At 36.0% G+C, this 21918-nt stretch overlaps 1 protein-coding gene across 1 annotated transcript in view; it reads left to right on the plus strand.

The window, feature by feature from the left end:
* LOC132538199 (cytidine monophosphate-N-acetylneuraminic acid hydroxylase-like) overlaps positions 1 to 20880 on the plus strand; it is an 81731-nt gene extending 60851 nt beyond the window's left edge. Inside the window, 5 exon segments of the mRNA XM_060190800.1 lie at positions 4977 to 5117; positions 7533 to 7707; positions 9162 to 9278; positions 18059 to 18174; positions 20805 to 20880. Of these exon segments, the coding sequence (XP_060046783.1) occupies positions 4977 to 5117; positions 7533 to 7707; positions 9162 to 9278; positions 18059 to 18174; positions 20805 to 20880 (625 nt within the window).
* The last annotated feature ends 1038 nt before the right edge of the window (positions 20881 to 21918 follow it).

Consider the following 21918-nt stretch of genomic DNA (forward strand, 5'->3'; position numbering starts at 1 on the left):
TTCATAAGATGGAGAAAAAAGTTTTAATGAAATATTATCAAATAATACAGTACAACCAAGTGAAATGTATTCAAAGAATGCAAGACTACTTTAATGTTAAAAAAATCAGTATAATCCACCATATTAACAAATTATAAAATTCTGTCCCCAAGGTATTTTATTCTTTGTGAAATATTTATTTTTCAATGAAAGAAAGATACAGAGAAAAAGACTAGAGCACTTTTTAGCTCTGATTTGTGGTGGTACTAGGGATTGAACCTGGGACCACGGAGCCTCAGGCTTGAAAGGGTTTTGCATAACCATTATGTTGTCTCCCTAGCCCATTTTATTCTTTTAGAATTGAGTTTGTTTCTTTTTCTTTAAAAGTAGTAATGATTATTTCATATGAGATAGAGTTCACATGAGAATAAAAGAGAAGCACCACTTTGTCACACAGGGCACCAGCATATGAACTGGAAGTCTTAGACTGCTAGTCCTGTGTTCTACCAGCTGAATAATTTCTTTAGCTGATGAAGTTGTTTTCTTCTCTTTTTTTGGGGGGGGGAGCTAGTTCATTGATGGTGTATATTACACCACTGATTTTTATTGATGACTTTGTGCCCTACAACTTTGATAAGTTTGCTTATTAAGTGTCATATAAATGCTTTTTCTAGAAAAAAAACACGTAGGGAATTAGGAATAGAAGCAAATTTCTTTGACATGATAAAGACTACTTACTAAAAACCTATAGCTAGTATTATGGTCAGTGGTAAAAGACTGGAAGCTTTCTTCCAAAATCAAGAATAAGAAAAAGATGCCCACGTCCACTACTGCTGTTAAATACTACATCAGAAGTTCTATCCAGAGAAATTAGGTAATAAAATGAACAACAGCTATCTAATTTTTTAAAAAGTAAAACTGTCTTGCAGATAACATGATTCTATACAGCAAATAGCATTAATATGTTTTAAAAGGATGTTGGTATGATAAAATAACTTCTGTGTATCAGTTAAAATAAGCATGTATTCCCCCCATACATTCTTTCATCTTTCAAAGATTTATTTTTATGGGAAAATAGAGCAGCCAAAGCACCACTCATAGCTATTATACACAAGTCCTTCCATCTATCAGTGGTGGTCTCTCTCTCTCTCTCTCTCTCTCTCTCTATATATATATATATATATATATGTATGTATATATATTCTTATGTTGAACCACCCTCGCAGTCATGAGATAAATCTCACTTTGTTAAAGTGTTACCCTTTTATATGTTGTTGGATATTGTATTTTGTATTAATCTGGGATTTTTCTATCTGTATTAATGAGGGATATTGATCTGTAATTTTTATTTATTTTTTTGTAATATATTTACTTGCTTTTGGTACCAGAGTATTGCTGAGAAAGGCACCCTTCTGTGTTTTGGGAGAATTTGAGACTGATGCTGTTTTCTACCTTAAAAATATTTGTTTGTTTGTGTGATTACTTATTTATTTACTACTAGAACATTGCTCAGCAGGGGGACTAAACCTAGAACTTTGGAGCCCCCAGCATGAAAGATGTTTTGAGTAATCATTATGTTTGTTTTCCCATTCCTTATTTTCTTGAGTTACTTTAAAGGAGTTCTTTTTCTAAGGACTTTGCTTGCCCTCTAGGTTACTCAATTAAAAAATTATTTATAAAATGGAAATATTGTCAAGACTGTCAGATAAGAGGGGTATCTTTCCACACAATTCCCACCACCAGAACTCCATATCCTATTCTCTCCCTTGAAAACTTTCCTATTCTTTATCCCTCTGGGAGTATGGACCCAGGATCATTATGGGTTGCAGAAAGTGGAAGGTCTGGCTTCTGTAATTGCTTCCCTGCTGAACATGGGTGTTGACAGGTCAATCCATACTCTCAGACTGTCTCTCTTTCCCTAGTGGGGTAGGGATCAGCATTGCTCAAAAGAAATTATTTTTAATCTTAGACCAATCATTTTGGAAAAATATGGAAGATATGAGACAGCTAAATACTATCAAAAAGAAGAAAACACAGAAGCAACAACACAGATTAAGTAGTTAGCTACAGGTAGTATGCTATCAGAAGATATAAGAGAACTTGAAAATGAAAATAGCCAAGTTTTAATCGTGAGACAAATGAAATCCAGAGATGTCAAATAACTACTTCTAAGTGGTGGTATGAACAGAACCTAAATTCCATTTTATTTTTTTCCCCTTATTGTACTGTGCTGACTCTTGTGAAGGAAAATTATACTAAGTTATTAAAGGGTTATTATCATGAACACTTATCTTAAGTACTGGCTTCTTTATTACCTAACAAACCTTCAAATAAGTACACTCTGGGAGGAGAATAAAATGTTCATTTTCTGTAAGCATAAAGACAGCCTCTACCCTTGTCCACATAATGTTCCTAGTACTGATCATAAATTGAGTCTTCATAAAGCAGATGGTATATTATCACAGAACAGTATTATACTTAGGAACTGAGTCACTCCTCCTACTAAAGCTCAAGTAATTTTTGTACTGTGTGCGCTTAACCCGGTGCGTCACTGCACAGCCAGCTCAAATAATTTTCATAAACAATTGGTAGACTTGTAAAAAGCAAAAGCAAAATACCCACAATACTTTAATACCTACAATAAGACTGTTTCAAATATTTAAAAATTTAAAAATTATATACATTGTATTTTTCAAGGAGTTGTGAGTTCTAGAAAGTTATGTGTTTTTTATATTTTATTTATTTCTTTTAATGAGAGATACAGAGAGAGGGGAGAGAGCCCAGACCACTGCTCAGCTCTGGTTTATGGTGGTGCTGGGGACTGAACCTGGGACCTTGGAGCCTCAGGCATGAAAGTCTCCTTGCATAACCTTTATGCTGTCTCCCTAGCCCAATGTTTGTTTATTTACAATACAACCCAATTGCATCTTAAATTATGATTTAAAATATAATGTGTTAGCTTTAACTGCTACAACTAAAGGTATTGAAAATAATTGTATTTAAAATTTTACTTGGACCACTTTTGTGAACAGCTTTACAAATGTAAAAATGTCTAAATGTGTGCAACCATCACCATAATTAGGACAAAGAGCCATTTATTTCTTCACCCTTCCTTCAAAATTCCCTCATGTTACCCTCTTGTTATAAAATTCTCTCCAGGGAGTTGGGCGGTAGCGCAGCAGGTTAAGTGCACGTCGCGCAAAGCGCAAGAACCATTGGAAAGGATCCCAGTTCGAGCCCCTGGCTCCCCACCTGCAGGGGAGTCCCTTCACAGAGAGTAAAGCAAGTCTGCAGGTGTCTATCTTTCTCTCCCCCTCTCTGTCTTCCCCTCCTCTCTCCATTTCTCTCTGTCCTACCCAACAACAATAACTACAACAATAAAACAAGGGCAAGAAAAAGGAAAATATATGAATAAATATTAAAAATTAAAAAAAAATCTCTCCCCTAGTTCAGCTCCTAGCATAACTGATCTATTTTAACACTCATAGTTTTGTCTTTTTTAAAGGGTGTCATGTAGATGTCATCATAAAATATATAATGTTTGTGACTCCTTCCTTTAACAAACCTTTGGAGAGTCTTCCATGTTGTCATATATCAATAACTTTATTATTATTTCTTTTTTTTTTTGTAAACTAATGGTGTACTCTGAGTGGTGATCTGTTTATTCATTCAGCTGTCGGAGGACATTTGAACTGATTTGGTAATTATGAACAGGACTGCTAGTCAGGACTACTAGCTTCTGCTAGTAGCTTTTGTAAGAATCAAAGTTTATTTTCTCTAGGATGAAAACCCAGAAACAGAATTACTGGGTCATATGACAAATGAATGTTGAAATCCAACCTTACCGGTTTTGTAAATGGCTGTATTGATCTGAATTCTCAACAGCAATGTGTAAGAGATCCTATTGTTCTGTGCTCTTATCATAACAGGATATTATCAATTTTCAAAATTTAACCTATTTTATTTGTTATTTCATATGGTTTTGTTTTAATCTTCATTTTTCTAATATCTAATGAAGCAGGCACCCTTGCCCCACTCCCTAACTTCATTTCTTTTTTTTAAAAAAAGACTGTTTTTTTTAAATTTTTTAAATTTCTTTCTTTATTATTGTATAGCTAAAGACAGAGAGAAACTGAGAGAGGAAGGGGAGATAGAGAAGAGAGACAGAGAGATGCCTGCAGCCCTGCAGGTGAAGACCAGGGCCTTGAACTGGGGTCCTTGAGCGCTGTAATGTAAGCGTTTAACCAGGTGCACCACTGCCTGCCTCCCAATTTTATTTCTAATCACCACATGAATATATTTTTTTTTAAAAAAAAAATTATATTTATTTATTTTCCCTTTTGTTGCTGTTGTTGTTTTTGTTGTTGCTGTTGTTACTGATGTTGTCATCGTTGGATAGGACAGAGAGAAATGGAGAGAGGAGGGGAAGACAGAGGGGGAGAGAAAGACAGACACCTGCAGACCTGCTTCACCGCCTGTGAAGCAACTCCCCTGCAGGTGGGGAGAGGGGGGGCTTGAACCGTGATCCTTACACTGGTTCTTGCGCTTTGCGCCATCTGAGCTTAACTGCTACGCTATTGCCTGATTCCCATGAATATAGTTTTTATCAACATAAATATTGGATTGGGGGTGGTGCACCCATATGAATTTACATGGTACTATGTGCAAGGAACTGGGATTAGCCTTTGGTCCCCAACTGCAAGGAGGAAGTCTCATGAGAGGTGAAGCAGTGCTACAGGTGTCTCTCTCACTCTCTCAATTTCTCTCTGTTCTGTCAAATAAAACAAATAATAAATATGAATAATAGAATAATTTAAAAAGTATAAATATAATCTTCTAATAATGCTTCCCTAATTCGAGACATTAGGTCAAATAAAGTCTATTCTTCCAAGAATTAAACAGAAGGAGGTTGGGACAGCAAAGAGAAAAAAAAATCTGTCATTATACTAATTAGAATGTTTATATATTTTCCTAATGGTAATGTTTATATTTTTCAGGTATATCAGGGAAACAAATATTAAAAATGACCCTAATGAACTTAACAATCTTATCAAGAAGATCTCTGATGTAGTAACATGGACCCCACGACCAGGAGCTACTCTTGATCTGGGCAGGATGTTAAAGGACCCAACAGACAGGTTTGGCTTGAATATTTACATAAAATAAGCATGGTTTATAAATTTGCTCAGTTTTATGATAAAATAAGTTGTATAACTGTGACCTTAACAGATCCTTATTTGTAGAAACATGATGCTTTCACTGATAGCATGCTGATTAGGTATTAAAATCCAAACACTGTGGTCCAGGAGGTAGCTCAGTGGATAAAGCATTAGACTCTCAAGCATGAGGTCCTGAGTTCAATCCCTGGCAACACATGTACTAGAGTGATGTATGGTTCTCTCGCTCCTCCTATATTTCTCATTAATAAATAAATAAAATCTTTTTAAAAAATCCAAACACTACTTGTATTTTATTTTATTTTATTTTTGCCACCAGCGGTTTTCTTGGGGCTCAGTGCATGCCCAGTAACTCCTCTGCTCCTGGTGGTCATTTTCTTCCTTTTTTTCCCTTTCATTTGAATTTTTTTTCCCCCCTTACAATAGAGCATTGGTCAGTTCTGGCATATGGTAGTGCTGAACTGGACCTTGGACTCCTCTTGCATAACCATTATGCTATCCTAACTTTTTCTTTTATTTTTCCTTGCTCATACTAATGTATGCACTCTACCAGATGTGCCACCCACTACTGCTGACCCTATCACTTCTAAAAATAGATGCTTTGGGCTGGAAAGATAGATAACTGGGACTGTGTGTTTGAACCCAACCCTCATTTCAGCGAAGGAAACTTTGGTGTTGTGGTGTCTTTTTTCTTAGTCTGAATCTATCTGTTACTCTATGTGAAAAAGTCAGTCTGAAGCGGTGCAGCCCCAGTAATAGCTAATAATAATAATAATAATAATAATAATAACAACAACAATAAGTAATCCTACAATTTAAATAAAACTATTAAATGACTATTTGTCAAATCTAAGCGTGGGGAAGATATAAATATGTAAAGACAAATCCTTTGCATTCCACAACTGTCAGCTCTCAACTAATTTAAATTCCTTGATTGGGCTTGTAATGAATTAGATTGAACTGTTTCTTATTAACTTGCATTTGCATGTACAATTACCTTACGTCTTATGAGAGAAACAATTCATCCACAGGAATAAAATAAATTTTAAATGTGTCAATGTAAAAGTTTTTCTTCTAAGACTCTCATTTTACATAATAGTAATTCAAATATTTTTGTAGCTCAGAACATTATTTAAGAATAAAAGGTTTTTTTTTCTGTTAAAGGCTAGTGACAGATCAAACATACCCTGTCTAATGTAAATAGAAATCAGCAAACATGAAAATTTATTTTGACGTCAGTGCAAATATTACACAACTACCTGTCACACAGATGATACATTTGAATTGGGAATTCAGTTCAAGAAAAGTTAACATTCTCTCTCTCTTTCATTAATAAGAAAATTTTTTAAAAAGCTAACAATGGTGTCAAACCTATACTTACATTTATAAATATTCTGTCATGAGCCAAATGAAACCACAAGCTCCCTAGCCTTGTTTGAAATAAATAAAATATATTGGAGAGAAGTGTACACAATTACCATATGCACATCCTTCTCCTGGGCTTAACTTTAGCAGAAATATTTTTCTACATATTCCATGTCAGATGAAACGTCATGATAAGTCCTTTTTCTCCAGTATGTAGAAAAAGCATGTGCCAATAACACTACAATCACTTTCCTGTCTGATACTGAGGTTGAGGATTTATACTTTTTGAGACAGAAGCCAATATAAATGATACTGTAAGTTAAAGTCTGTCCTTTTGCTGACACCCTAGACTGAAGGAGTTATTAAATATTGTCATTAAACTCCATAAATTTTTCTCATATCAATGATGACCAGTGTTTTTTAGCCACTCTAAGTTCCTTGTTGCTAACTGGATTTCAAGATCACATGGCTGGAGTTTTATTAGTGCAGTAAAAGGGCATATATTAGAGACACAAAATTCTGAATGTATCTTAGAGATAACTGAAGACATTAATATATTCTGTATTGAGCTCCATCTATACAACAGTGATAATTGCTACTTTCATCAAATTTACATACTAATAGAGGGAGAAGGCAGGGCAGGAGTAAATAGATGCAAATTCACAATGACCAGATTATATTACACATTTCTATAATTTATTTATTTGAGCTCAGACATCTATCTAACTGATTTGCCGATTTTACTTTTCCATACATACACTTTTTATGTGCAGGTGAAATCTGATTTGGAAACCTACTATACTTAACAATTAATAGGAGCTACTTTGCTTTAAGCTGGCTTGGGCCTCCACCCTCACATAACCTTGAGGTATTTCCATAGGACCCCAGGAGTCATCTAACTAACTATATATATTTAGGTATATATATGTCTGATAGAATTTTGACATTTAAGCATTAATTTTTGTCACCCCTCCCCCTTATTTTATCTTCTGCTGTCCTCTTGTCTTTAAGCAAAGGCATCACAGAGCCTCCAGAGGGGACTAAAATTTACAAGAATTCTTGGGACTTTGGACCATATTTGAAACTCTTGAATTCTGCTGTAGGAGATGAAATATTTCTTCATTCATCCTGGATAAAGGAATACTTTACTTGGGCTGGAATTAAGGATTATAACCTGGTGGTTAGGGTACGCCATTATATTATTTGTCTTAAATTTCTTGTACTGTGGAAACTCTTAGCATTCCAATACCTTTCTCCATAAGCATTCACTAAATCCTACTGACTACCTAGAATTCTCTTATTGAAAATTTAGAGGATGGTCTTAAGTCCAACCTAGTTTCTCTTTTGGGCCATTCTTTTCTCCTCTATCACCATTTATTTGTTATTGTTGTTGTTTGTGTGGTCGTTTTGTTGTTTGGTGTGTCAGAAATATCTTAAATTTGAAATCCACCTGAGTGGTGGTAATCTGGAGCAGAAGGGTGACACAGAGTAAGTAACTATCTGTAGCTGTGTTGAATCGAACAAGTCATGAGATCAGCCTAGATCTGAAACTCAAATTAACAGGCATGGACTACACAAACCAAGTGGCTTGAGTTATAATGTAGTCACAAAAGTTGAAGGTATAGCCCAAAGCTAATTAAGGCCTAACAGGGATGCAAATGATAGGCCTGATAGTCTGTGAGTAACTGCAAAGTCAGTATATTTGACTTACATTTCGTGCTTTAGGTTGTGAATGGGTAACAAATTTCAAAGAGAATGTCAAAAAATTGGCAATACTGATTAGAGACAAAAGTTCATTAGTCTTAAAGTACTATTTCAAGTTCATTTTTCAAACCCTGCAATTAATTCTATGCAATACTTACTAGTCTCAAAAACAGTGATTCCTTAATAATTTCTTAGGAGCTAATGTCAATTTATGACAAAATGGTGCTGGTCAATGAATATTTGTGTTATAATTAGGTTATAAAGATATGAACTTTTCTTGAAATGACTTGTCATTATTCCAAGACTGGGTTGTTTCTGTTTTGAGGTGTTAAAGCATTCTTCTTTTAATTAGTTGATTAACTAAATAACTAATTGGATGATAGTTATGCATTTTTATGAGTCACCACTTGGAAAAAATTAAACATTGATACATATATTTCTCTCCAACCATTTCCTTGGAAATTTTCTGAAATCCCAAAGCCTAGGAAATATTAATCAAATAATATTTACAGCTGCACAATTCATGTGAAAAGAGAAAACATTTGAAGTTCTCACTAAAACCGTTTATTTAGCTGATATATGATGACACATCTCACTTCTTCGCAAACTTGTAGTATTTGACATCTCATTATTGGTACTCATGATAACAATAATCTCAATAAATCTGTTTGAAGCTAGTGATCTGGAAAATGTTTTTCTAGTTTTGAGGAGTGCACTGTGAATGCTCAGGAGAGAGAAACATAGGAGGGGGTGATGAAAAAGCAGAAAGATAAGAAAAAGAAGAAAAAGGAGAAAGAGAGCGATTGTTTTTGCAACAATTCCAATTGATTGCCGTCATTTAAGAGCATTTAAGTTTTATATATTTTGAACTATTTTAAAGATCATGAACACCAGATTGATATACTTATTCCGTTTGCTATGTTGTCATTTCTACAGATGATTGAGACAGATGAGGACTTTAACCCTTTTCCTGGAGGATATGACTATTTGGTTGACTTTCTAGATTTATCCTTTCCAAAAGAAAGACCAAGTCGGGAACATCCCTATGAGGAAGTAAGTAGCATCACTGTTGGAAGTTCCTTCTCCTTTTTTTAAAAAATATTTTATTGGGGAGTCAGGAGGTAGTGCAACGGGTTAAGCGCACGTGGCGCAAAGCACAAGGACGGGAGTAAGGATCCCAGTTCGAGCCCCTGGCTCCCCACATGCAGGGGACTCTTTCCCCTTCTCTGTCTTCCCCTCCTCTCTCCATTTCTCTCTGTCCTACCCAACAACAACAACAACTACAATAATAACTACAACAATAAAACAACAAGGGCAACAAGAGGGAATAAATAAATATTTTAAAAATATATATTTTATTTATTTATAACAAATATCATACAATTATGATAAAGTCATGCAGAGAAAAATTAAGAGTAGAGGAAGAAGATATAGAGGGAGAGAAAGACATCTGCAGCACTGCTCCTCTGCTTGTGAAGCTTGCCCATGCAGGTGGGGATGGGGAGCTTGAACATGGGTTCTTGTGCATTGTAATGTATAAGTTCAACCAGGTGTAGCACCACCTAATACCTGCTCCTTCCTTTCTAAATAAACTACCTTAGAACAATTTTAGATTTATAGAAAACTTCAAGAATAGTACAGAGAGTAATATTAACATCTTCCTGTACATCTGTCACAACTGATAAGCCAGTATTAAAATATAGTTTTTAATTAAAGTTCATATTTAATTCTTTCTCTGTCATCTGCAGACAATGGCTTTCAAACTCCTGATTTCTTTTTTTTTTTAATATTTATTTATCTATTCCCTTTTGTTGCCCTTGTTTTATTGTTGTAGTTATTGTTGTTGATATCGATGTCGACGTTGCTGGATAGGACAGAGAGAAATGAAGAGAGGAGGAGAAGACAGTGAGGGGAAGAGAAAGATAGACATCTGCAGACCTGCTTCACCACCTATGAAGCGACTGCCCTGAAGGTGGGAAGCCGGGGGCTTGAACTGCGAACCTTATGCTGGTCCTTGCGCTTAACCCACTGCACTACCACCCGACTCCCTAAACACCTGATTTCTTTCAAACAGCTCACTGTTGTTAGCTGCTATTAGATTTGGCAACATTGATATTTGCCTCTTTTCTCTTCTCTCCTATGCGGTCTCATTCCCCAGGTGAACCTAGTGGGTAATTCTGGAAGATAAGTTGCATCAACATAAACCAATACACATTAAAAAAATTTTTTTTGTATTTATTTTCACTTTTGTTGACCTTGTTGCTTTTTATTGTTGTTGTAGTTATCTTTGTTGTTGTTACTGATATCGTTGTTGTTAGATAGGAAAGAGAGAAATGGAGAGAGGAGGGGACGACAGAGAAGGGGAGAGAAAGATAGACACCTGCAGACCTGCTTCACTGCCTGTGAAGCGACCCCAATATACATTTTTATGAAACTCTGGCTTTGAATAAATCTCTCACTTGTGGCAGCATGATGTAAAGGAATGCACCATGGCATCAAGATTGGAACTGGTTTCCACCTCTAATAATTATACTTACTAACTATGACTCTTTGAGCAATATTATTTAACCTGTCTGAGTTTTGGCTGTCTTCCTTCCATAGTGCTTATTTCCACCTTAACTGATTACCGCATGCAAAGATGTTTTCGGCATGCATTATAGCTTAAAATTCTATATGAATATAAAATGATTAAATAAATCAAGTCAGTAAAGAGTCTGCCCCTAAACTTTTTACTGTGCCATACGAACATGTAACATCTTCAGTGCAGAAATCTGAATGTGCTTTCCTATAATAGACGTATTTTTAAGCCACATTTTAAATAATCAGGCTCACATTTTTATGTATAGTAAAGTACATGCTACTGAAAATAATTTTATACTGAAACTTCCACTACAGGCTTTCAGAGTCTTTTGTTTAAAACTAGGTAAAAGAACAGACTACATGAAACACTCATTTTAAGTAAATTAAACCTGTTAAATTTATTACTTAATGAACTAACATAGTTTGCTCTGTGCCTGGCATAGTCGTAAGCACTATATAAATATTATGTACTTTGATATAACAATAACCTTTTGAACAAATACAACTATATTCTCTATGTCTAGATGATGAGAATGCCATGCCAAGAGGTTAAATAACTTTCCCAAAGTCATGCAGTTAGTATATACTGGTCAATGGGTTTGACCATATGTAGTCAAGTTCCAAATTCCATGACTTAAACACCCATATAAATTATTTAAGTTATGTGTTACATCTCAAATATGAATTTTCAAAACCTATGAATTAAATTATTCATTTATTTTTAAATAGTTGATTTGAATTTTTCAGTTTTAAGAAGTCACTTTTTTTGGTTAGTAAAATAGCTCATTTTGGATAATGTGCTGTTTTGCCATGTATAAGACCCAGGTTTGAGCCCAGCCCCTACCACTTTAGTGCTGTGATATCTCTCTCTCTCTCATATCACTTTCTTAGTTTTTCACAAAGCATCTGCTGCATATGCTATGGGGTAAATAAACCATTGTATCTGTAATGTTGTGTTCACTGCTTTCATCTCCATAATTTTAGTTAGATTTCTTTTCTTTTCTTTTTCTTTTTTTAGTTTTTTATTTATAAAAAGGAAACATTGACAAAACCATAAGATAAGAAGGGTACAACTCCACACAATTCCCACCACCAGAACTCTGTATCCCATCCCCTCCCCTGATGGCTTTCCTATTCTTTAACCCTCTGGGAGTATGGACCTAAGGTCATTGTGGGATGCAGAAGGTCTGGCTTCTGTAATTGCTTCCCTGCTGAACATAGGTGTTGACAGGTCAATCCATATTTCCAGCCTGTCTTTCTCTTTCCCTAGTGGGGCGGGCTTCTGAGGAACTGGAGTTCCAGGACACCTTGGTAGGATTGTCTGTCCAGGGAAGTCTGGTTGACATCATGGTAGCATCTGGAACCTGGTGGTTGAAAAGAGAGTTAACATACAAAGCCAAATAAATTGTTGACTAATCATGGACCTAAGAGCCAAAATAGTGCAGATGAAGAATTGGGGGGTGGTCTTCCACTTTGTAGGTAGCTAGTAGGTAGGTATATTTTAGTTATATTACAAAGGGCCTGTGGCTTTACTAATTTTTTTTCTCTATGCTAAGATTTCCTTGAAGATATTATGCCTACCCATGAAATGTCCTAATTCCTCTTCTTGCTAACTTGAGCCTTCTTATACTGTCAGTGTTCATGTGTGTGCATACATTGATTATCTTTCAAATTCATCCCTCTATTTTGTCTTTCCCCTCTCCTGACTCCTGTAACTCCTCCATCCTCTTGCTTTACCTTGGTTGCACACCACTCCAGCTCTGCTGTAAATCTGTCACCCTGAAACACCAATTCACATTAGCTCTTTCAGACCTCACCTATATTGTCACCTTCTTAGCTTTATTTATTTGTGTGATTTATTGCTCAAGTAACTGCCAAAGTAAGCACACATAATTGCTTGTCACATGACAGTTTGAGCACAAAATCCTCTGTTTCAGATGATTTTCTTGGGCACTCTAGGGGATTGTTCCTTTGGTTTCTAGTTACCTATGATATTGTTTACTCCAAGGTGGTCTTTTTTTCTTTGTAGGTAACTTTCAATAATTAAGACATAGTTTTTAAAAAAGATGAATTAAGGAATCAAGAGGCAAAAAATTGAGTTCATTCTGCTGTGTGTGGGGTACTGGGTTCAAGTCCTGGGACTCCATATGGACATCATAAATGGCAGGGAGCTCTATGAATGGTGGAGTGGTACTATTGTGTTTCTCTTCTCTGTATGTCTCTACTCTATCTCTTTCTTTCTCTAGAAAGTGAATTGTAAAATACTTTTGCTGAGGTCACTTAGCCATGGCATTATAGATGGTAAAGACCCTGGATTAATTTCCTAGGCCTTATACAGTATTAAAAAGAATTAAGGAATTAATCCTTTTTTTTTCTTTAAAAAAGGATTTTTTTCAAGCTTATTTAGGATTTTGTTCTTGGTGTAGGATTTGTTATTCTACTTACTTAAAAGTAAAAATTACAAGGTGAAATGTTTACAAACTGGATTAAGGCAGATCTTATAATAGGAGAAGCTGGGTGTTGTGTAGAATGTAAATGTTAGACCAGAAGGGAACAACCTTACTGAGCTCCAGCTGATCTTCTGAATCTTCCAGATAGTGTGGATTTTCCCATGAAAATCTAGATTTATAAATGTGAAAAGTGGGGGCCAGGTGGTGGCACACCTGGCTGAGCCCACATGATACAAGGTGCAAGGACCCGAGTTCAAGCCCCCGGTTCCCACCTGCAGAGGGAAAGGAGTAGTGAAGCAGGGCTGCAGGTGCCTCTCTGTCCCTCTCTCTCTCTCTCTCTCTCTCTATCACTCCCTTCCTTCTAGATTTCTGTCCCTATCCAATAAATAAAGATAATACAAATTTAAAAATTATAAAATAAATGTGAAAAGTGAATTCATTTTTTTAAAAGATTTTATTTATTTATGAGAAAAATAGGAGGAAAGAGAGAATAAACCAGACATGTACTGCCAGGGATTGAATTCAGGACCTCATGCTTGAGAGTCCAATGCTTTATCCACTGTGCCACCTCCTGGACCACTCTATTTCTTTCTTAAAATTCACTTATTTAATCATTTATATTGGATAGAGATGGAGCAAAATAGATAGGAATGGAGGAAACAGAGATGATAATAGAGAGACACCTGCAACACTGCTTCACTGCTTGTAAAGCTTCTTCCCTGAAAGTAGGAACCAGAACCTTGAACCTGGTTGCACATTATAGCATATATGCTATTAATAGTTGCATCACAATTTGGCCCTGTGAATTCAATTTGTAAAGGGATTTATGCTATTAGAAACCAGATTTAAATAGCATTTGATAAGGGTCAACAGTTTTTTTATTTTACTTTTTTTCCCTTTTGTTGCCCTTGTTGTTTATCGTCGGTTATTATTATTATTGTTACTGTTATTGCTGTCATTGTTGTTGGGTAGGACAGAGAGAAATCGAGAGAGGAGGGCAAGACAGAGAGGGGAAGTGAAAGATAAACACCTGCAGACCTTCTTCACCACCTGTGAAGTGACGCCCCCCCTTGCAGGTGGGGAGCTGAGGCTCAAACCCGGATCCTTAAGCCAGTCGTTGCACTTTGTACCATGTACACTTAACCCACTGTGCCAATGCCTGGCTCCCATGGTTAACAGTTTTAAGTTACGCAGGTAAGTAAGGAGTTGACTATTAGCCAGGGAACCCTTAAGTACTAAAATATGGAGGTCAGTGATCTGGAACATCACAATACAAATACTACCTGCCTTTGTACTCTCCCCCAAATTGATTTCATTTGTTCTGAGAATTACTTGAATATATTTGACTCAGGAGTCACACGTGGATGGGCAGGATTCAACTTTAATATACATACATTTGTGCTGTGTGTCCTTGCTATTTGTTTTTCCTATGGGAATTTCCTCCTATCTTTCTATGTCTGAATCCTCTCCCACCCAAAAATCACAGTCTCTGTCATGTTCTAATGCTTTTCTTCTGCCTGCTTTCCAGATTTCACAATAATTAATTGCAGTTGTTGGTTTTTTTTTTCTTTTTCTTTTTCTTTCTTTCTTTTTTTTTTTTTTTGCTTAACAATTTACTTCATTTCTTCTTCATGCCTTTATAATTGCTTGGTCAATATTTAAGCTGGTTTTAGAAAACAGGATATGCATACCATCTATCCATTATATTAAACAATCCTTTCTCAGTTTGGGTGATACCACCCATTTCCCTCTGTTCCTGACCTTTCTTTATCATTTGTTCCAAGTGTCTCTTTCCATAGCCATTACTCGGAACTTGGGTTTTGTGCTCAGCCTGTTCTTTTCAAATGTCTTCCAGAGTGAGATCGATGCTAGTAATTTCTTAGTTAAGGGTGCAACAAGAGTCTGTATTATTTCAGCGCTCCAGTGTTATATAACAAATGTAATCAAAGAAAGACCAAGGTCTCTTGGAATGCAGGGAGCTATGTTTATTTGTTTGTTTGTTTATTTTTGTTAACGGGTTCAGGCCAGTTCTTACCAGGCCTGAACAACTTTCTATCTCAACATACAGCCTTTTATCTTTGTTCAAGCTGACCGTAGCACAAGTTGATTGGTAGCAGAGTCCACCAAGGTGCTGACAATATCAAAAGTGAGAGCAGATTGACTACAATCACAGTCCACCAAGGTTTCTACTCAGGATACTGGAATTTGGAAGTGAGAGTCCACCACTCACAGCAGTTTTCTCTCCTTCATTCTTTTGCCTATGGATTTTTCATTTCAGTATGTCCTGCTCAACTATGCTTGAATACCCCCCCACGAATTATTAAGCTTCTGATTATGTAAAATAACTTCATATTAGGTATCATAATCCAGATTTCTAAATCAACCTGTTCAACATTCAACTAATTTTTCTTATTTAAAATTGTTATTTCTTCTTTTCTGTGTTGATTTCTGACATCATTACTCCATGCTCACTCCCATGAGTCAAGCAAAAAAAAAACCCAGAAAAGGGTGGAGGAGGTAGAATAATGGCTATACAAATAAACTCGCACACCTGAGGTTCTGGAGTCCCAAATTCAATTCCCCACACCACCATAAACCAGAGCTGAGCAGTACTCTGGTAAAAACAAACAAATAAATAAAACAGAAAATAATCTTCTCTTCCCTTCTCACTCATTCCTAAATCTAATCTATCGCCCAGATCTCCCCCATTCTTATACCATAAATATTTTTCCAGTTTATGCCCAATTCTTTCAGGAATTTACTTCCAAAGTGAAAGGTACAGAAAAGCCATGTTCCCTGTACTGTGAGGAGCAAGATCTTAGTACTACATTTTAGCTGGGCTGTCCTCAACTAGACCACTGTGTAGTTGTGTTTCTAGTTTTCTAGTGGCAAAAGAAAACAAACAAACTAAATGATTGTCTGAGGGCCAGGTGGTGGTGTACTTAGTTGAATGCACATGTTACATTGTGCAAGGAATGCAAGCCCTAGGTTCCCACCTGCAGGCGGAAAACTTTTGTTTGTTTGTTTGTTTCACAAGTGGTGAAATAGTGCTGCAGATGTCTCTCTGTCTCTCTGCCACTCTATCTTCCCCTTCCTCTCAATTTCTGGATGTCTCTATCCAATAACTAAATAAAGATAAAAACAAACAAACAAAAACAATCCTCCAACTTGTGTTTATAATTTCAGTTCACAATGAATGTTTTATAGAAATGGTTGCGGGATGAGAAGTTTTTAAAAAGCCAATCCTCAAGTCATTCTGTGTCACTTAATGAACTTTTATTTAAAAATCCTGTGCCATGGGAGGAAAGCAGGGTCATGTGCTGTGCTTTACCACTGAGCATCTCGAGCCCAGTAGTTCTAGAAATACTTTTATGTGAGGGATGGGAAAGAGAGAGAAGAAAGTGAGCCTTGTTCCTTCATCTGTAGAATTTTCTTGAAACCGACCATGGCACATTCATGTGGTGCTGAGGATTAAACTCAGAGCCTCACATATAGAAGGTATATGTTCCAATTCTTGTGCCCGAGGCTCCAAGTTCTCAGGTTCAGTCCTCCGTGCCATCATAAGCCAGAGCTGAGCAGTGCTCTAGTTTAAAAAAAAAAAATCCCTAGTTAGAAGGCATATGTGCTGCCACTGAGTCACTGCCTCTATTCCTAATGACATTTTTAATGACATAAAAGTTTTTTATGACAATTTGCCTCTACAGACTTTAGCATTATATTAATCAGAAAAAGATGTAATGCCTGATACTTAAAAAGCTCTCAGTAAATTTTAACACTGATACTGATACAGTGTCAAATGTATGCTTTATTTTAGAATACTTTTCCTTCATACAACTTCATGTTATTTATTTGTTTATTTACTTACTTATTACTGGACAGAGACAGAGAGAAATTGAGAGGGGAGGAGGAGATAGAGAGGGAAAGAGACAGAGAGACACCTGCAGGGTCTGCTTCACCACTCATGAAACTTTTCCCTTGCAGGTGGGGACTGCGGGCTTAAACCTGGAACCTGTGCTCTGTAATATGTGTGCTCAACCAGGTGTGCCACCACCTGGCCCACCTTCATGCTCTTTTAATAAATAATCTTTTTCTTTTTCTCACAACAATCCCATTATAGAAGAAATCAAGGTCTAGTAAGGTTTCAGTCACAGTATTAGCAAGCATTAGGTGGCGACTCAAAATTCTCTCTCCTTACTTCCCAATGTTTGCACCATTAAGTATTCAATTAAGTGTTCAACAACTTTTGTGACAGGAGTTGGAATTCTCCAATCTCTCTCTGTGGCAGACCTGGAAAACACAGGACTGTTAGTCCATGATAGGCTTTGTTTTGCCTCTGAATGTTCAGGTAAAAACTAGAACACTAGACATTAAGAATTGTGCCAATAGTACACACTTGTCAAAAGCGTACAAAGTGCCAGGCCTTGTTTTAAGTATTTAATATGTATTCACTCAGTTAATCCTCACAACAATCCTATAAAAATGTTCAGTTATCTTTATTTTATAGATAAGAGAACTGAGGTATGGAATGACTATAAAGAACACATAGCTAGAATCTCAATTGAAATCCAGCAGTCTGCCTCTTTGTCCTCAATTACCATACTTCCCAGCTCCTGACTCCTTCTCTGCTTCCTTAACTCAATTTCAGTTGCACTGAGTCCCTTTTGACTCTCCCCCCAAACCTGTGATATCTACTCCTCAAAACCCTGTCATCACAGGAAGCTGCTTCTTCTAAGGACACAGGCACCTATCTATACTTTGTTATGACTAGATTGCCTCTGCTACCTGTTCCATTTTCTGTTTCAGATTCGGTGCTGAGTTGATGTTATCAGATATGTGGTGAAGAATGGTCTTCTCTGGGATGATTTGTATATAGGATTCCAAACCCGGCTGTAGAGGGATCCTGACATATACCATCATCTGTAAGTCTAAAAAATGTGATGCTTTAGGCCACTATAAAAGATGCTTGGAATATGTTAGCAGACTTAGTGATGAACTGTGCCCTTGAATCCTAATGAATTTCACCATAAAAGTTTTGTTTCTGTTACCCATTTAAAAGCAAATCTAGCTAGGAAATAACTTTTTAAATTTTTTTTTATATTTATTTATTTATTTTCCCTTTTGTTGCCCTTGTTTTTTATTGTTGTTATTGATGTCATTGTTGTTGGATAGGACAGAGAGAAATGGAAGACAGAGAGGGGGAGAGAAAGACAAACACCTGCAGACCTGCTTCAGCGCCTGTGAAGCGACACCCCTGCAGGTGGGGAGCCCGGGGATCGAACCAGGATCCTTCCGCCGGTCCTTATGCTTTGTGCCATGTGCACTTAACCCGCTGCGCTACTGCCCAACTCCCAGGAAATAACTTTTTAATGAGTTATTATTAATACATTAATGTAATTCTGTTCCAATCTTACGGAGAACGCTTTTGTCACAGGAGAGGGAGTGCATTATAACAGGGGAAAAGTGTGTTTACTAAGACAGGAATTAGGAGAGGGTGGTAAAGTATTGGTCTTTGAGGATAGCCATTTCCCATGTTATACTTTGCTTGTGCCAAGTCTGAATATGAAGTGGTGGTTTAGCTTGCCTCACTATACTTCAAAACCATATTTGCTTCTGATAAACTAAGTATCTTTAAGATCATATTTGGAATATTTGAGTTGAAATGACAGAAAGACTCATTTGATATTTCTGTATTTGTAAAATAATCAACAAAAGGGAAAATACTTTGTCATTTCCACAAACCTTCTGGAAATAAATGTGGGAACTTAATTTTATTTAACTTTATTTTTTTAATTGTTACTGACTTAATATTGATCTATAAAGCTGTAAGATTTTTATAGTCTTATACATACAAATACATGTGTACAACTCACCACATCCATCACCAAAGTTCCTGTGCCCCCTCACCCTCCTCCCTGATAACTCATAGTGTTTAACAAAGTCAAAAAGACAGTTTTTTTGACAAGTTGATTTGCTATGGAAACTTAGTTTTATATAAGGAAACCCTGCTAACATCTCCTTTAATCTTACAAGCACAAACATGTATTTAAATTTCTTTTATTTTACTTATTTCCTTTAGGATATTTTTAAATTATAAAGATCTGTAAAGATACTGGTATCTGAAATGAAAAACGACCCAACCACAAAACCTTATCTGTTTCCTGCCCATTCGGTTTCCTTTAGCCACTCTCCAATGCAACTCTCGATATAGTTCAGTGTGCATGAACATAATAAGTTTTCTAAGCATATCAACATTTCTCCAAATACATTTGTCCTCAGTGAAATGTCCTATTAGTTGGAGACAGGGGTAGAGGGCTATTTTCGCTCTTTTCACTGTAGTTCCAGTATATAAATCCTCCACCTTACATTTTTCACTTGTCAGTGTACCTTTAGTATTTCAATATACATCCATATTGAAATCAGATCAAAATTAAACACTTTAATAGCTATAAAACAATTCCTATTTTATCAATTTTCAACAAAAATATATCTGACTTCTTATTTGAAGGGAAAAAATGAATGTGACAACAATGAGAGAAGTTCTAGAAGTTTTTTCTTAAGAAAATATTTCAGAAATTTCTTAAATATCTATGTTAATGGCTATTTTTAATTGTACAATTTATTTTTAAACTTTCCTTATTTATTTTGGATACAGACAGAAATTAAGAGCAAAAGGGGAGATAGACAGGGAGAGAGAGAGGCATTTGTAGCACTATTTCAGCACTTGTGAAACTTCGCCTCAGCAGGTGGGGACCTGAGGGCTTAAACTCAAATCCTTCTGCACATTAATGTGTATATTCTATCTGGTGCACCACTACCCAGACCTTGCTAATGGCTATTTTGTCAAGTTGTTTTGATTTTTTTCTTAAGTAATAAGTATTAGAGGGTTCTTCCCATTATGAATCTCAGAAGGTATTTACAGCAAGATTTGTTTATTGCTATTGAAATGAGATTTACTAGTTTATTGAACTTTTTCTGGCCATAAAAATACTTATCTACTGGATAAAGTGAAAAACAAAAAATACAATAAAAGTTAGCTGCAAATAATCCCAGAACTCAGAGAGCATTTTACACTTTGGGGTCCAGTTAGTTATTGTTGTTATTCTCCTCTTCTTCCTCCTCCTCTCCCTCCTCCACCTTCTCCCTCTTCTTCTTTTTGAGATTTATTTATTTATATATTTTATTTATTATAATAGAAATAGAGAACCAGAGTTTCTCTCTGGCACATGCATTACTAAGGCTCAAACTCAGGGCCTCATGCTTAAGAATCCAATATTTTATCTATTGTACTATATCCAGGGCCACACTCCTCATTTTGCTGTTTACAAGCAAATATACATGTGTTTTAAATAAACACAGCATGATACTGTATACACTTTCGTATCCTGTTGTGTTTTAAGGAACTGCATTAGACACACTGGAAATTCCTGGCTACATGAACATCTGAAGTAGTGCACTGTCCCTTAGAATTATGCCAGGTACCAAGCAAAACCTGGCAAAACAACAGATGTGGAAGTTTCCAAAACATTTCTCACCCTTACCTCTCTTACAGGTTTTGGAATCATTTTCAAATAAAACTCCCCCTAACACCACCCAGCTGGCAGTCCTTCCTGATGCACTCTGAATAGAGTTGTACTGAAAGTCTTAGGTAAGTCAGTCTATAGATCTTGAAGATATTCTTAAAATACATCCTATCATACTTTCTTTGACATCTGTTGAATAGATTAAGCAGACACTGTGCTTGTCAGAAAACCTGAGTTTGAGGAAAATGTGAAGAGCTGACAATAAAAGAACATCAAGCTTTAAAATAATCATTTTACTATGAGGACTTCTAGCCCAACTCTGTAGAAGCATTAACCTGGATGGTATGGGTATACTACCAACTGATAAAGAAAACAAAAATTCTACCAGATGGTTCAGTCAATTTAATCTTGAACAAGCCAAAAAAAAGCAACAAAAACTAAAAAGCATCATTTAATTTCTAATACAGTTGAAATAGTTGTAGATCAACTTGTCTGGCACACGTTCTCACCACTTATGGGTGTGATTTTAAAATTATGAAATCTGTTTCCACACCCTTATTATTGGAAAGATCACATTAAGCTTCCTACCAAAGGCAAAACTTCTTTAAAGTAATTATTCTTGCTTCTGTGTACCTAGTACTTAACACTGTGCTACACGACAGTCTTATATTCACTCACAAAAAGAACAAGTGAGTTCTTGTCTCATGTATATAGGGTGTGACTTGCCTCTAAAACTAGATTAGTAAAATAAATAGATTAGTGTACTTACCAATAAAATGAAGTATCTAAAATTCTTTTCAGTTGTGCAGTTCTTTTTGTTTCATACACTAATCCAAGCACAGTGAGCTGAGCTAGCTAATCTAAATTATAACTATAGACTGGAAGACATGTTCAAGGACTTCACATATAACTCGATTATAAGGCAGACTTGCTTATCACTGTATCTGTTGTATAAATTAAGTAATGGAAAGACTGATAAGAGGGAGATTATGTCTGCCTTTTTACATTTTTTTTTAGTTGGGAGGGTTAATGGTTTACAGTAAATACAGGTGTTGATACATGACAACCATTCTCACTTTTTTACAGAATAGTTTCACCCCAGCCTAGGTCCTCCTCCACCATCATGTACCAGGACCTGAAAGC

The sequence above is a fragment of the Erinaceus europaeus genome, chromosome 4 (assembly GCF_950295315.1).
Source record: "Erinaceus europaeus chromosome 4, mEriEur2.1, whole genome shotgun sequence".
In the NCBI taxonomy this organism is placed as follows: domain Eukaryota; kingdom Metazoa; phylum Chordata; class Mammalia; order Eulipotyphla; family Erinaceidae; genus Erinaceus; species Erinaceus europaeus.